Source organism: Neofelis nebulosa, chromosome 8, assembly GCF_028018385.1.
Source record: "Neofelis nebulosa isolate mNeoNeb1 chromosome 8, mNeoNeb1.pri, whole genome shotgun sequence".
In the NCBI taxonomy this organism is placed as follows: Eukaryota; Metazoa; Chordata; class Mammalia; order Carnivora; family Felidae; genus Neofelis; species Neofelis nebulosa.
This window is the reverse complement of record NC_080789.1, coordinates 47,852,817-47,870,481: the sequence shown is the minus strand read 5'-3', so window position 1 is coordinate 47,870,481 and position 17,665 is coordinate 47,852,817. Positions and strand designations below refer to the sequence as shown.

At 41.2% G+C, this 17,665-nt stretch overlaps 2 protein-coding genes across 4 annotated transcripts in view; one reads left to right on the top strand and one right to left on the bottom strand.

The window, feature by feature from the left end:
- Positions 1-17,665, top strand: part of RAB3IP (RAB3A interacting protein) — a 141,359-nt gene that overhangs the window by 29,678 nt on the left and 94,016 nt on the right. The window lies entirely within an intron of this gene.
- The window catches only part of BEST3 (bestrophin 3), a 41,747-nt gene that overhangs the window by 11,869 nt on the left and 12,213 nt on the right, over positions 1-17,665 (bottom strand). For 2 of the 3 annotated variants that reach the window (XM_058682143.1, XM_058682145.1), the window contains 5 exons: positions 11,149-11,303; positions 9,873-9,950; positions 9,359-9,511; positions 6,192-6,272; positions 3,387-3,538 (listed from right to left, as the gene is read on the bottom strand). In XM_058682143.1, coding sequence (XP_058538126.1) covers positions 3,387-3,538; positions 6,192-6,272; positions 9,359-9,511; positions 9,873-9,950; positions 11,149-11,303 — 619 coding nt within the window. The remainder of the gene's footprint in view (positions 1-3,386; positions 3,539-6,191; positions 6,273-9,358; positions 9,512-9,872; positions 9,951-11,148; positions 11,304-17,665) is intronic. The other variant, XM_058682144.1, reaches the window with a different exon arrangement.

The following is a 17,665-nucleotide window of genomic DNA, read 5'->3' as shown; positions in this document are numbered from 1 at the left end:
ATAGGGGGGCTCAAACTGGTGAACTACAAGATCCTGCCCTGAGCCTAAGTTGGATGCTTAACCAACTGAGCCACTCAGGCCCTCCTAAGGAGTTTCCTTTTTATGTGGAAATGAGTAGTCTCCTGAATGTAAAAGAAAATAGGAGGCAGAGTAATTTCTCAGGTTTCTCTTGGATAGTACTCTTGTTCAGTTATTGAAGGGCATTGCCTTGATTTTAGAATTTCTGGGTCATGGGAATCGTGATCATAAGCTTGAAACATTGATGTGAAAAGGTAAGGGAAATTTGATTTCTGAATTAAATATGCTAGGAACGTACATCCTAAATAGAATAAGAAAATTAAAAACTTACTCAACCAGGAAAGGATTTTATATGCTCATCAGGCAGCAAACACTTTTCTGAAACACTTGAATCCATACTACTTTCACACCCGGTCTTTATCCTAATGCAAAGGGCTCATTGACTCAGTCATCATCAACAAAATCACCTGTGCTACAGCAATCCTTACTTTTACCTTCCCTTTTCCCCTGAGCCTTCGTCAGATGGCTCACTTGATATTAACTTTGTATTTGGTGAGTGAACAGTGAAATTCTTAGGGAGTGATCTTTTATGAGTTTAGAGGACAATCATTGCTTTCAGCCTAGCAAACCATTCACCTATTCCTGGTAGTACCATTCTAATTTTCTTAAGACCTCACCTCCTCCCTATGGTTGCTTGGGGCTGACACATGCCCCTTGGTCCAAAGATGGACATGTGAACAGGCCTCAGCTAATCAAAATATTGTGCTTCCCTGTTCAAGAATGGGCACGTTCGCCAAGCCCAGCCAGTTAATTCAATACTTTAGTTTTAAGAGTCATGTTCTTGCCACATCCTTGCTGAGAGGATAGGTTGTAAAGCTGCTGGCTGCCATCTTGCTGTTTTGCCTGTCTGAAACCTGAGCCAGTGGAGAGAAAAGCTGAACTGAAGAGATAGAGAGGGCAATAGTGAGTCCTGGTGACATATCTTGAGCCTCTGAAATTAGCCACACCCAAAGCTAGGCTAGTCTCCAGATGTGACCCAAGAAACCCCTTTTTGCTTAAGTTAGCTGGAGTTGGTTTTCCAACACAGGGGAGCAGAAGCAACTTGTGTAACAGCACAGTCCTGGAAAGAATCAACAGTGGGCATTTCTGTGAATACTCCAAAAGCCTGCATTCCTGTAGCGACTTTTCCTGGACTGTGAGGTTCCCTTTGAATGGTCCTCATTCATGCAGAAAATCAAGATCAAGTGAACTTTTGCCTAATTGTTTCTTTGATCATTTGGTTCCAGAGTCCAATTAAATGCCTCCCAGAAACCTCCCCTAATAGACTCTGGCCTTTGCCTGTGGCTGTTCCCATCATGCTAGTAAATAGGCTGTCTTAATTAGAGGAATTCTCTCTGATAACTAAAAACTTTTTGCTGCATTCTTAAATATCACATCTCCCAGTTTTCTCTCAAGAATTTTTTCTCTGTTCCAAATTTCCAGTGCTAGCTTAATATGAAAAATGGCTTAGATTTGTTTAATCTTTCTTTAATCTTTAATCATTTTGACATCCACAAATAGGGTACTTACATGAGTCAATATTAACAATGCTCTATGGTTACATCTAGAGTGTTTTGATGTTTCCAATCTCATTTAATATTCTCAATAATTGTTTGGGGTAGATATTTTCTTCGAGGTCTTATAAATCCCTAATTCTGTGTCTCTATGTTTAGAAATAGAAATAGATATTTTAATAATTTCTAAAGAACATGGACACAGAAGAATGTAATATTATGATGCTTGGGATGAATATGTAGACCAAAATGAAAATCTTGAGACCAAACAAAAACTGTCATTGTAACTATCCTGCAAAAACAACTAACTGGATGATAGAAATGGAGCACAAGGGCACTTACAGTCCCAACAGTGATACCACAATGATTCTCCAGCCCTATCAAATGTGCTCGTCTCTTTTCTCTTACAAATTAGACCTTCAATTCTGTGCATTAATCAGCGATGGGAAGGGAGAGAAAGGTTAAAGCCTGTTGAGTTATCCAAGAACAAATCCACAGAAAAGCATCTATTAATTTTTAAAATTGAGAAGGATTTCAAAACCCATGAAACTGCCACCACAAACTGCCGAGAAGGGCGAACAACAGTGAATTGCTCTTTGTGGAGACTGAGCAACCAGCTGGGGTTGGGATGCGCACAGGAGAATCCAGGCTTGCCGGGCCATCTGGAAGCCAAGGCAAGCCTAGCCTGGGGTGTGCAACCTTCTATCAGGTATGCTTTGAAGACAACAGGCAAATCTCCTGGCTCCTAAATCATCTCATCATTTGACCCCACTCCTGAAATTCTACTTGGTCATCTTTTCCTTTGGGTCTTGAAGACCTGTTAGGATTAAGAGACATTCAGCCAAGAGTGAAGCCTTGTGGGAATAGGGCTGAAGCTGGATATCCTCGTGGTTGGGAAACAGGAGGGCTGAACACTGTGGGAGAGAGGAAAGAAGGTCCCAGGTAGCAACTACAGGACGTGAACTTGCCTCACAAATCTGCCGAGAGTTGGTCTCAACAGCAAACCACAATTTTGTCACAAGTTGTAAGAAAAATCCTGCAAAAGTTTTTCTCTTTTTTAAGGGGGTTCTCCTTATTTTTCTAAATTTGTCCACAGTCTTCTCTTTAAGTTACTTGGAAGCTGTGGCATCTGCCTTGAGCAAAAATACTTAAACTTCCCCCACATTCACACATTTCTCCAAAATCAAATACATTATCAGATTTAATAAAATTATTCGAGAAGTGTGCATGAGTTACTTCAGGCCTCAGCCCATTTATTTAAAGCTAAGTACATAGGGACAGATTGTTATGTTAAAACCACAGAACAGAGACTGACTTGTCTACTAAACATAGTTGAATTAAAATCTTAGAGAAAACTTATCTCATTCCTTAGGATTTGCTTGTCTCCAAGTAGTCTAACACAGTGCCTGCATGTGGTATATGCCTTATAAACACTTGTTGGAAATACATTCAGTTATAAACATCTTAAGTAATAAATGATTATATAATTGAATAAACTACTTTTCAAATCGGAAGGAAAAAAGAGGATAATTTCACAACTATTGGAAAAATTTTCTGTGGTATAAAAACAAGGTAAAATGCAAATTACCCCCAAATACACATGCCTGCATGTACGCACACACCACATTTAAACCGGAAGCTATAGTCTCTTTGCTCTCAAACTTCCTCAGGCATATTAATTATACCTGAAAATCTGAAATAAGATGTTACCACTTGAGAGTTGTCCTGAAAGTGAGTTCAAGACCAGAGCATAAAAAATCAGAACAGTGACCAACTTATTTTCTAAATATTGATGATTAAAAAAAATGCACTTACCCCATTTCGACTGTTGACCCCAGAAAGGAGGGTATGCAGTAGTCAGCGGCTGCCAGTGTATAAGGTGGTCGAGCAGCAGAATCATCCCAGTAAATGTCCTTCTTCATCTTGGGTAAGCTCATGTGCATTTCATCCACAGCTAAAAGAGAGACCTAAAATCATTGTTTTATTGTTAGAATAATTTGGATGTGGATTGTATAAAGACAGAGAGTAAGCTCCAATGGGTGGATGGGATTTGCAGCAGGATAGAGCAGTCTGAGAGAGTAAATACACAAATGTCCGTTGTTCATATTTGCTGTAACCAGGACCGTTGCAGAGACTTGCACATGTTTATTGCGTGAGGGCACTTGGCAATGGGGGTTAAGTGGGGCTATAAAACTGCCCAGACTTGGTTTATCAAGCCACATGCCCAGAATGGAGCTAGCTACATTTTACTAGGAGGCAGGAGAGACTCCTTTTCCTTCTTGGTTCAAAGTTACCGTATTGTCTAGTGGCTATCCTTACAGCAACCTCATAATTCCAGATATCATAGGAAGGAGAAGATTCTTAATATCCCATTCCGTTGATTCCATAAACATACTTATACTTGATGTCATTTCTTTTTAAAATCATTTTTAATGTTTATTTATTTTTGAGAGAGAGAACATGAGAGGGGGAGGAGTAGAGAGAGAGGGAGACAGAGGATCCAAAGTGGGCTCTGCATTGACAGCCAGAGGGGCTTGAACCCACAAACCGCACAGTCATGACCTGAGCTGAAGTCAGATGCTTAACCGACTAAGCCACACAGGAGCCCTCTTTTTTTTTTTTTAAAGTAGGCTTTAAGCCCAGTGTGGAGCCCAATATGGGGCTTGAACTCACAACCCTGAGATCAAGACCTGAGCTGAGATCAAGAGTTGGACTCTTAATCGACTGAGCCACCCTGGCACCCTGTAATTGATATCATTTCTTATGTGCCCTGATTATTTGTTTGTTTGGATACGTATATCAGCAGGTCTATACTGGTTGGGGATATATATATATATAAATATATATAAACATATATATATATAAATATATATATAAATATATATATATATATATTTTTTAAACATTTAAATTTTTTTTAAATTTTTTTATTTATTTATTTTTGAGACAGAGAGCAACAGAGCATGAGCAGGGGAGGAGCAGAGAGAGAGAGGGAGACACAAAATCTGAAGTAGGCTCCAGGCTCTGAGCTGTCAGCACAGAGCCTGACGCGGGGCTCGAACTCACGGACTATGAGATCATGACCTGAGCTGAAGTCAGACGCCCAACTGACTGAGCCACCCAGGTGCCCCTGGTTGGGGCTATATAGTGGTCTCTCTCCTTGACTTTGACAAACTAATGCATGAATAAATTATTAACCTGCAAATCCGATCTTTACAAAGAGCAAGTGTCCTAACCATTGTACTTCCTCCTTGATAGATTGACAGTGTGATTGTTGGAGGAGGTCATGGAGAGGATGTAACCTCTGCTGACCTCAGAGCTGAACCCAGGCTACAGGAGGCCCTTTACCCCCACCCCTCCCCTGTCATGGGAATGTACATTCTGCTCACTGTTCTCACAGTGGAGCCATTTCAAGGACACAGCCTTGAGAGAGCAGTGTATTATTGAGACCATCTGGACTGAAAGTGTGACTGAACCCAGTTAAGGCCTTGGTATAAACTTTTACAATTCTGGCAGGTGGGCATGGAGATCTACTTGTCTTGTGGCCGCCCCAAACAAGCCTTGTAGGTCAGTTCCCTTGCTTATTAGACCTGCCAACTACCAGTCTTTCTTCTGGCTTCTTTCTTCCATCTCTCCCAGCCCTCTAGGTATGCGGCCAGTTTGTGAACCAACAGTGAAACATAGTGAAACATTTGAACCTGCTTAAGAACTGAGCAAGGGCCTGAAGCAAGTAGCCAAGTTAAAGTTCTTTCCTTATCTGTGAGGACAGAGAATGGTCTGAGGAGAGTCCTGCCTGGAAGGAAAATTCTCTCATGCTGATTCTTTAAGAAAAACCTCTCTGGAATAATGCTTTGGGGGTAAGGGTCCTGGGGTCCATTAGGTTTAGTTCTGTCAGATTTGGGACATAGGCTGGTATGGCCCACGTTTCCAGTGTCCATCTGCTTGGACATCTGACTGCAGGGAACTTCATGACATGGATTTGGGAACTCACACCAGATCACTTCTGGCTGCCATTGTCTGTCCCTGCTAATCTCACTTGGGTGGCAACAGAAACCAGATTAAAGAATGAATTAAAACATTGTTCTGCAGTATGATGGAAGAGGCTGTGTAAAGTTAATAAACTTACAAAGAAAACGGGCTTGAAATTCTACTTAGGGGAAGGGGAGGAAAAATAAGATAAAAACAGAGAGGGAGGCAAACCATAAGAGACTCTTAAATACGGAGAACAAACTGAGGGTTGCTGGAGGGGAGGTGAGTGGCGGGGGTGGGCTAAATGGGTGATGGGCATTAAGGAGGGCACTTATTATGATGAGCACTGGGTGTTGTATGTAAGTGACGAAACACTAAGTTCTCCCAAACTACGCTATATGTTAACTAACTTGGATTTAAATAAAAATAAAAATAAATTCTATTTACAAGGGACTAAACTTCACTGCAACTGAGACCCAGGACCTGTGAAGTTCCAAAAGGAGCTGAGGCAAGATACTGAAAAGCCAAACCTCTTTCTTTTGTGGCTGCAGCTCTGAAGTTCAGGGGCCTGCCGTCAGAGTCTGTTCAGATCTGAAACGTCACAAATGATTCATTATTCATGTTTGTAAAGGAAGGAAAAACTCCTCTAACCTGCAGATTTCTGTCAATGCACCAGTTGGTTTCGAAATCATCATCATCTTCTCCAAAAGGGTTGATAAGCTGCTCAGCTACCTGCGGTGGAGAACATAGAATAGGTCCATCGTGATGCTTGTGAAAACTAGGAATGCAAGCTAAAGGTGACGGAGGTGATGCCCTTTGCCACTTTCATAATATGAAGCCCAGAGGGGAGTGGGTGGTTCCACAGACGCCGATGTTTACCGGCAAGCGACACTGCTCTCAGACCACGAGTGAGGCACCTGCGTGGGTTTGCTCTCCAGCGGACCTGTCTGTTCAGCTGGTGACAGCACAGGCCCTTCAGGAGAAGTTGTGCCATGTAGGAGCCAAATGATTGATGTTCGGGTACACCTCAAACCCGTGAATGTCGAAGGAGCACAGATAAGGTGCAAGGCACCGTTTGCGGCACGTCCAGGGCGACGTAGCCTGGGGGCTTAAGGAATTTACAAGGGCCCAAGTGATGAGACAAAATGTAACCATGAGGAAGGGAAAACACTGGAGATGTAGACCACAATGAAAGAAAATTAAGTCAAGGAGTTTTCACAATTATTGGATCCAACTGTTGAATGAAAAGTCAGAGAGATGGGGGTCATGAAGCTGGAATTTGTCTCACTTTGTTTTACTCTCAAGGATTTACTTTTATCCGGTGGGTCAATTTTCCCCACAATGAAAAGTTGAGGCAGCGTCTTACCGTATATTTTCTAATAGTTGGTCAATATGAAATGATCTTAACCATGTTCTGGCATTGAATAGCCTTCCTGATAAGAGATTTATATGTCAAATATGACTCCTTTATTATTCTTTTTAAATCTCTTGGTTTTTATTATCTAGTGTGTGTGTGTGTGTGTGTGTGTGTGTGAGAGAGAGAGAGAGAGAGAGAGAGAGAGATTTTACATTCAGTCTAAATGGGAAAAAAGTGTATAAAATAAAGACACCATTGATTAGTTGAATTTCTATGTTCTGAGACCATTTTGTAGAAATTCTGCCTACTTATTTTTTAGGACTTAAGTCTAACCACTAACCACTTAGAGCAGTTGTTCTCAACCTTGGTTGAAGATCAAAGTCACCAGGAAGGCTTTAAAAGAACTTGATGCCTGGGTTCCTCCCTTAGAGATTCTAATTAAATGGGTGTGAGGTTGAGCTGAGATATCAGCACCTGGTGAAACTCCCGAGAGATTTTAGTATGTGGATGAAGTTGAGAACCGTCAACTTAGAGAGATACGTCGCCCCACTTCCCCAGACTGGGCAGGGCCTGAGCCCGGAATCAGTCAGCCTCACAGCAACATCCACGTCAAAGTCCTTTCCAGGGCCTGTCTTTCCTTCCTTGCCTGAGATTTTCCCAAAGTGGGCCACTGAAGAGGCCTGGAAAATATTTTTGTTATAACCAGAATTTCACTTTTATGGGATCAGTCCTGCATATAGTATGAGAGTCTACATTTAACTTTCAAAATGATACCTATGTTTCAGAATTGATTTTCTCAAAAAATATCCTTTACTCTTTTGGAGGCTTCATTTCCAGCAGGTAACTAATATACTGTTTATAAGGTTAAGATGGGATTTTTACACTTTGAAAATATTTATAAATATTGGAATGGACAAGATAAAACAGCTGCTTAGAAATTGAGATATAATCCATTGAGTGGGAAAACACTTCTCCTAGGACTGTCTATCTCTTAAAGGAGCTAATGTGGTATTTTCATATTTTGCCTTTAAAAATATTTTATAAAGGAAAGGAAAGTTAATATTTTATTTATTATTTTTTAAAATATAATTTATTGTCAAGTTGGCTAACCTACAGTGTGCTTTTCGGTTTGGGAGTAGATTCCCGTGATTCAGCGTTTACATACAACACCTGGTGCTCGTCCCAACAATATTTTAGAGGGCATTTCCCAAGGCAGGAACTGCTAACTGTTCCTAACAGGCTGGTCCAACACCTCACGTAGACACAAAGCAAAGAATAAGAAGCTTAGCACAACTCAGGGGAAAGGGCAATAAAAGACTAGAATGATTGGGCACCTGGGCCATTTGTAGTGATTTATTGTTTATAAAACTAGAGTCTACTTTTTTCACTAATGGGAGAGGAGAGCTATTAGTCTCTCTTGCTCTTTCTCTGTCTTAAATGCGTAAAAATAATTAGGAATTACCATCACCTGGTTGAAAATGGTTTTCCCATTTATAAAGGACATGCTTTTACTTTTTGAAATGTCAACGTATTTATCATTCTTGGTTAAGATTCAAACCAGTGAAGGTAAAGGCAGTGGCAGGGAAAATGTTGCCACCGCCTGGAAGGCCTCCACGGTGCATGTCAACATGTGGCTGGCCAAAAGGTCAAAAGTTTGAAAATTCAATTTTATTCATCTTCAAACTGTCATTAGATTTCATTTACCTTGATTTAGCCATTGTCTTTGTGTGTGTGTGTGCGTGTGTGTGTTCCATTCACTACCAGGCTCCGGCTCTGGTATTTACCTGTGCATCCAGGGAAGGGTAAGGGGTGCAGGGAGGGGCGGGGGTTGGAGCAGATACAATTCTGCACCCATGACTGGACAAGTCCTCCTCACTGCTCTGACCTGTTTTTAATTTCCTGGCAAACCAAATGTCGTCACAAATCCTGGTGTTTCTGGTTTTGATTCTGTTGAATCATTTTCTGAGTCTCGGTTCTGGTTTTGAAAATGGGATGCATTTAATGGGGGACAGCTAGTGGGATTGCAGAGAATCACAGTTAACTATTTACAAAGTTGAACAGAACCAAGAAATAATATAATACGAATACTTAACTCTGATACACAAGGCTTCTTATTTACCCTCTTTTACTCTGCCTACTGGCTTATTGTGGCATAAAATATCAGTGAAGTCACAGTTATTACTTTAATTACATTATTATAATCCTAATGGGAGCACACAAAGACTTAAATTACTGGCCGTAAAAGAGTATTACTGCAACGTCTTTGCTTAGATTGCTGCAATATGGTACTCACCACATCACTTGAATCCCTAGTTTACAAGTAATAACATCTCTGAGTGATTAAATCTTAAATCTACCTTTGACTCGCTCATGAGCGAGTGACTCAGTAAAGGACCAGGGTGCAAAGGACAGAACATGACAGATTACAGAGCAGGTCTCAGGCACAGAGACGGTGGGCTACCTTGAGCCATCCTGCATAGAAGAAGAACTGTAGGAGAGTGAAGATTGGAATGTAAAGATCTAAGTCATGCCCCGCGTAGCCTTTGGTGGGATCCAAAAACTGGCGTCCAATCAGGCAGGCAAAGAAGAAGGTGTAGACAGCCAGAGTGACAACCTGCAACGGAGAGAAGTCTGAGTGAGAACACAACGCTGGACCCCCACAGCAGGCCAGAGTGCCTAAGTGGGCAAGTAGCTAAAAACCACATGCAGGGGCACCTGGGTGGCTCAGTCGATTAAGCATCCAATTCTTGGTTTCAGCTCAGGTCATGATCTCACGGTTCGTGAGTTCAAGCCCCGCATTGGGCTCTGCACTGACAGTATAGAGCCTGTTTGGGATTCTCTCTCTCCCTCTCTCTCTCTTTCCCTCTCTCTCTCTGCCCTTCCCCACTTGCACTCTCTCTCTCTCTTTCAAACTAACTAACTAACTTGGGGTGGGGGTGGGGGAACAAACAACACACGTGCAAAGTATTTTATACCTGGGTATAAACCAGCGGAATCCCAACCCAGTCATAACCAAATAAGAGGCTGCACCAAGAGCGGTATCTGTTCATTTCCTAAGCCAGAAACAGATAAAACATGATTTACTAAATGATGCGTGTGGCAATAAATATTTCCTGGGATTCATAACGTGGCCATGTCTTTTATGAACATGTCTGTAAAAGGACAAGGCTGACTTTGTAAGGCTGGTAATTGGTTCTGAAGGCTATTCCAAAAGGAAAATCCTGAAAATGACAATCAACGCCATTCAACAGTGCAAAAAGGATGGAGACAGATGGATATTTTAAAAAATATATTAAAATAAATCAGGACTTTATAGAACTATCACATACTCTATTGAATCCATGATTTCCAACATGTATATTGGTCCAAAGTGTTGATGGGAAGGCAGGGGTTAGTATTTTAAATAAGTAATTTCTATCCATTTTGGTAAATTTATATGGAGAGCAGATTTGTTTGTTTGTTTGTTTCTCGACTTCTTTTGAAAACATGCTTACTGTAGAGTTTGGGGAAAAAAGAAGTACCTCCTAAACCTTTCTCCCCCACAAATGAGAACTTTAGCACACTCATATTGACTGAAAATATCTGTCTGGAATGGAAAGGACTTGAATCTACTGATTTCTCCTTTATCACACATAAATTACTATATAAGCCTGGGAAAAAGAGTTATGTTAATTTGGGAGCTATTTTTATATCATTCACTCCTTTTGGCCGAATCCAGGCAGGAGACTGTCATAGGGCGTATCTATCTAGCCCTTCCATAAATCTGTTTCTCAGATGAATTCAGGGTTATTTCGTTTAATGAAAACATAATTTTGTTTCCTGGAGCATCTGACAAGTTGGCTTAACCTCAGGAACTTCTAGTTTGGGGGAACTGATTGGGCAGGTTTATTTCTACTCCAGATTTTACTCTAGGATCCTGGGGGATGATAAATATGCCATGTGGACACCAGGTCATTCAGAGCCCTTGACAGATGTTGCTAATCAATTAAGGGACACTTTCTTACAGAGCCCATGACAAAGCCAAATTCTGTTTAGACAGAATTTCTAAGAAACCACTACCAATCAACCTGAGTCAAAACCTGTATACTACCCCTGTCCTGCATGTTAAGGGTTCTAACACTAGCCCAGTCTTTCTGGTTCCTTTGGAACCAGGCATGAACAAAGCAGACACATCCTGGTCTGACCTGCTACATCCAAGTCCTTGTTGGTCTCTGATTAGCATCTCTTATGGGTGGTTTGTGACGTACTTACAGTCATCAGTGATTGCAGATCAACACTGTCTCTGATTCTACCTTCCTTCCGGGCTTTAGCTGCAAGATTTCCAAACCAGATGAATGGAACCCAATATTTCAGATGAGGAGATTTGAGGTGGTCAAATAATTTTCTTTCATCTGCCGTCATAAAACCTTTAGCACAAAATAAAGATAGCTCAATTTTACAGAATTAGCTTAGTACTAATACATTACCATAAATATTTTCATGCTTAGTATGTGAGCATACAGTGAGGGGAATATTAAAAATATATAAAATGATGGTTCTTGCCTCAAGTAGTTTATGCTTGTATTAGAGATAAGGAATGAGTTTGTGCGAGTGCACACACACAAGTTTTATATCAGTAATACATAAGGCAAGACATGTTGGTAATCCCTCATAGAGATGGCCAGTAGAAAGTAAGGTGACATTAAATGTGGACTAGAACATCTGGGGAAAGTTTCTTCTCTAGGTTTTGGTTTATTCTTCTAAAATTGGGAACAAGGATACTTAGAAATGTTAGGATTAAAAAAGTAAAAGGTGTTACCACATACAACGCACTTAATATAGCATGGAGCCCGTGAATCACATACTTTTCCTCCTGACTGCTCACTCCTTTCACAGTCCTGATCAACCAGGACCCCTTCTGTGAAGGCTTCCTTGATTTCTTTCTTCTTTTTTTTTTTTTTTAAAGAATTTTTTTTAACGTTTATTTATTTTTGAGACAGAGAGAGACAGAGCATGAACGGGGGAGGGTCACAGAGAGGGAGACACAGAATCTGAAACAGGCTCCAGGCTCTGAGCCGTCAGCACAGAGCCCGACGCGGGGCTCGAACCCACCGACCGCGAGATCGTGACCTGAGCCGAAGTCGGACGCTTAACCGACCGAGCCACCCAGGCGCCCCTTGATTTCTTTCTTCTACTTCCCCTGGAATTTCTCCCCTTCAAAGCTCCCCGCACAGTGCTCTCTGTTGCCTTATATTGTAGTAATGCCATACATAAAGGTTTTGCCTGCCAAGACCCATGGGAAGGGCCAAGAGCATACTGTCTTCGTAGTCCCCACAGCGGTTTGCATATACCTTGAAAGTATAATTTTTATAATCTTTATTTATATGTGTGTATAACACAGTTTGCCTGAGCTCCCAGTGACCTTTCTGAGCCTCAGTTTTCCCAAGTGCCAAAGGAAGATGATAATATCTACTTCCCAGGGATGTTGTAGAATTACCTGAGATGATGGAAACATGTTGAGAGCTTAGCATAATGCTTAGCACATACTTAGCACTCGATAAGTGCAAAGGCATAATATATTATGAAATTTTAGCTATCTACCTGACCTCCAACCTGCACACCGAGGAAAGAAGAGATTTGAAAAAGTTGAGAGGAGAAATTAAGTAGGTTTATTTAAGAAATAAACATTTACTGAATATCTACTATGTGCCAGGGTTCATTCATACAAATATATACTTTAAAAGCTTACAGTTTGCACTTGACTTTTTATTTTTTTTAAAAATTTGATTGAATCACTCAAATGGTACAGAAATCCAAAAGGGCCAAAAGAATATTAATAGGAAAAGTAAGTCTCATTTTCCCAGACACACAGTTTCCCTCTCTGAAGGAATCACTACAATGAATTTATTGTGTATCTTTCCAGTTATATAGGCTTGATTTTTAAGAACGCAAATGGCTTTCTACTACATGCATATCTGCCATTTGCTTCTATTTTTTGTTTATATCTTGGAGATCTTTTTTTTGTTGTTGTTGTTGTTAACGTATAGAGAGTGGCATCATTGTTTTTGATGGCTGCATTCTAGTTAATTCTATACGATATTTTAACTAGTCCTCTTTTGAGTAGACCTTTAAATTGTTTAAATTTTTTTGTTATCAAAAACAATGATGCCATGACTATCCTTGTACTTACTCCTTTGACTTTTTAAGTGGACTTTTCAATGTTAATTATGATTTAGTACAAATAATGTTTTCTGAACTAATGCTTTTTTCAAAAACTGAGTTTTGCTAGATATTGATTTTGAGTGACTTTTGTCTCAGGAGGAATGTAATCATTTGCTTATGAAATTCTAACACATTCAGATGAAAATCACTTTTGCCCCAGTGTAGCACAGTTAATATCTTTAATGATCTGTAATCAATTTATGAATCTGATTATCCCGCTTCAACTAATCTGCCCTCTTTACCATGTAGTTTTATTTCAGAGGTGTTACTATAACAGAAAAGAAGTCAAAGGAGAAGTGAGATGTGCTCTGGTTCATGGAGCTTTGGAAATACTGACCTAGGTCTAGGTCAGTGTTTTTGAGAATAAGGTCCACAGATCATGGGTACCCGAGTCACTTGTGACATCTATTGCACATGGAGAGGGTGAGGCTCCACCCTTTCCTACTAAATCGGACTCAGTAGTGCTGAAGTTCTCAACCCAGGTCTTCACCCTAGGGTCTCATGTGGGTACTTTTAGCAAGTACCAATGTCTTGGCCTTATCCCTGGAGATTCTGATTCTATTGGTCTACAGTGAATCCGGGCATCAGCATCCATGTAAAATCTTCCTGATTGACTTAATGGAATTGGATACAGGCAGTCACACATGTACCAAACTCTGCCGCAAATTCTAGCGCACCGCAATATTTGAAAATCACTGCCCCACCGAATGAAGATCCTATTTGTTCAGTATTTGAAGTAAACAGAGTATCAACTACAAAGCCAATATTTACCAACACGAGACTCATTTTAGATAATACTCAGGTTATTTATGTTAGCTTAGAAGGGGGGTGGTGGTTCTGCCCATCCCTGAGGAATTGGACTTTCTCCGGATGTCAAAAATAACAATGAGCCTGATCATTCTTTTCTTATTTCTCAGTGCGTCTCAAGTTTTTGCATGATCCAGATAATCTGCTTTTTTTTTTTCTTTTTAAAGACTTGCAGAGCGTGAGTAAACCTTATTATGAGAAGTTAATAGACTTGACCTGTCCTGGCTCTGTACTTAAAGATTTGAGGCAATGGGTCACCCTTTACCTAGAAGCCTGTTCTTGGAGATTTCATGTCAATTGTCTAGCAGTTTTATTCTTGGGATTTCTACTGCAATTTTCAAAAATTACCCCATTTATATCCTGGCTGCAATCGCTGTCATTTGACCCAAGAATAACTTTACCTCTGGTTATTTTTTATTCAGGAGTATGGATCAAATTGTGCTGGTGAGTTCTTTTTTTGGCTTAGCAGAATGCAATATGCCAAGTGAGGGTTTATTCAGCGCGTGCACTAAAGCTAGAGTTAGGTCCTCCCCCATACAGCACATCCACCAATTGGGAGGGGACATGTAGAGCAAGGAAAGCTGGTGATTTTTAATTTTTAGCCCAAACATACTGAGTGCTTTGCTAGCCTCCGTGAAAGATGAATGACAAAACACTAATGACGATGACACTGATGCGTCCTGCAAGAGCGCACAGGCAGGGTGATTTTTGTTATTCCCTGCAGGGTCACGCATCTCATCTAAAGTAAACCCTCTCTTTGAAAATCAAGGTATCGGGCAATCAAAAGGAAATCTATAGATTGTTGGTTAAATCAATTGAAAGAACATTTATTATGAAATGGAAGGTTATCCTCATCAGCACGTCAGGTCATTATCACCACAGGCCAGTGATGTTTTTCAGGATGTGGTCATAATCCTCATCTCTAGGACTATGTGAACCACAGGCACTGATTCGCCACAGTTTGGTAGCACTGTTAACTGGCCGGTCCTCACACAACCCCATGACCTTGATATGTCAGTCTTCATGCCGTGCTCCCTCGGGCCCTGTCCACACCCCTGGCGTTACTATTTCATCTTGCTGTTGTATCTGTCCAGAACTTCCTTGCTCTCTTTTCCTTCTGGCTTTCTGGCCAGTTCAGCTCTGTTCGGCAATTTCCATACTGCTTATCCCAGGAAACCTCCTTAATATTTCAAACCAAGGTAACACACACACACACACACACACACACACACACACACACACACAGTGTTTACTTGCGACTTGAATTGTGGTTTGGTGGAATAAGTGAGACCTGCTCCTTTAAGGCAAAATGTTACAGCCCTCAAGCCAAAAGCCTAATTGTGTCCACTGATAATATGCCAGTCTTTATGGATTTTGCCTGTTGCATGGTTTGTCTATTTTGCCTCAGCTGAAGCCAAGGCAGGTGTCTTTAGCTTTTAAAGCAGAGTGTGCAAATGAGCCTCTCTTAGCAGAAGAACTAAAAGCACTGCATCTCAAAACTTGGAGGCAGAATGGGTTTGTTGCCAGTTCTTTCTGTAAGAGAAAGTTGTGCATTCAGCATCTGAGCCCTTCCCAGAGAGATGGCTTTTTCAGGAAGATTGCAACGTGCCTGGCTCATTTTCATCTCTGTACTGTACTTTCTAAATGAATGGAATGAAGCCATTGGATTCAACTATAGCTCTCCTTTAAACTCAATGGTAGGGGTTTAGAAATCCTTGTCAACTGGGAAAATCAAAGGGAGGTAAAATGAGATTGAGGGAGAGAGATGGAATCACATTGTGAAACCACTGTCCTGGGCAGAATGTCAGAATTTTTTTATTTTTATTTTTATTTTTTTTTTTACCATGAACCACGGTAAGATATGTATGGTTCCCCAAACAATTAGTGGTTCTTTCACATAATGTGCTCTTTAATATTTAGTGTCCGTCTCTGTTCTATTCTATTCCATTCCATTAAAAATGCTGCTAGCAAGCCATTGAAATGATTTAAGAACCCAATAATGAGTTATAGCCCAGAGTCTGAAAAGCTTGAAATAGGATTTGGTTGAGTAAAATCAGTTTCTGGGGGAGTAATACTGAACAGAGAGATAGAACCTCCTCTCTTTTTCTGATATGGGGAAAACATCTCTACTCAGCCATATCCCTGGCCCCACATTAATATCCCATTTGGTAGTTCACTGCCTTCTACACATGACACACAGGAAATAACATAGCCCAAATCAGTGCTTTGAACTGCTTACTTGTCTAGGTGGCCCAGAATTACATTTGCCCTGAACGAATAGATTCGAGGCGGTCTGCAGGTGAAGCTGGAGGAGTTAATAGATATGCTCTAGTGCAGTGGTTCCTAAACTTTGCTGCATATTAGAACGGTCTGGAGAGCTTTAAAAACTCCTGATGCCCAGGTTTCATCAGACATCTATTGAATCCTAATGTCTGGGGGTGGGAGCCAGACATCAGTATTTTTTAAAAAACCCTAGTGATTTTGGCTTCTGACAAAATTTAGGATCATTCACCCTTGTGCACAGAATACACAGCAAACTGGCCATTTTAGCATTCTTGGCCTGAGTCAAACATCCTGCAGTGCTTCTGGGAGCTTGTTCAAAATGGAGACTCCTAGGTCGTAAGCCCCAGATATTCTGATTCCGTCAGCTGTCTGGGAACCTGTAATTTAAATTTAAGGTACCTTTGAGGGTGCCTGGGTGGCTCAGTCGGTGAAGCGTCCGACTGTGGCTCAGGTCATGTTCTCGCGATTTGTGGGTTCGAGCCCCATGTCGGGCTCTGAACTGACAGCTCAGGGCCTGGAGCCTGCTTTGGATTCTGTGTCTCCCTCTCTCTTGCCTCTCCCTCACTTGCACTCTGTCTCTCTCTCTCTGTCAAAAAATAAACACTAAAAACATCTAAAAGAAATTAAGTACTTTTGATAATTCAGTGAATGTTTGAGAAACATTGAGCCGGCTGCTTTGATTCAATTCTTAGAACTGTGTGTAACCTTCAAACATTGACCCGCTGAGACTACCCATCATGGCATTAACTCAAGTAGGGCTAGTTCTACCGTGCACTCTCTCTCCTATGTGCAGCAAGTGTGCATAGGTGAGCCAAGTTTCACTCACAGGATGGCATTCTGTCTGTTCTGGGCACATCATGTGAGACTACAGGGGTAACCGACTCAGCCTGTAAAAGTTCAGCCAAGAGAGTGAAAACTGGCACAACCCGTGAAGACCACCGTCTCCTTGATCATCTCTGTGTCGCACGGAGCAGCTGGAGATTTTACAGAGACCGAGGAGCCCCAGTGCCAGGGAATGCCTCTGGAAGGATTGAACAGCAGACCACAGGGCAGAAAGTCAATATTATACAACATTTAGGGGCGCCTGGGGGGCGCAGTCGGTTAAGCGTCCGACCTCAGCCAGGTCATGATCTCGCGGTCCGTGAGTTCGAGCCCCGCGTCGGGCTCTGGGCTGATGGCTCGGAGCCTGGAGCCCGTTTCCCATTCTGTGTCTCCCTCTCTCTCTGTCCCTCCCCCGTTCATGCTCTGTCTCTCTCTGTCCCAAAAATAAATAAAAAATGTTGAAAAAAAATTAAAAAAAAATTATACAACATCTATTTGATTTTACTTAGTGAGAGAAGATCACATCTTACGTGAGCTAAGTATGGGGCTAGACTTCCAACCAGTGCATCTAAAGGCAGAACTTGTATCTTAACAGCCACTTGACAATTGAGAGCTTGGTTAGTTGTGTTAATGTCTGTTAACTGTAAGTGTTGCT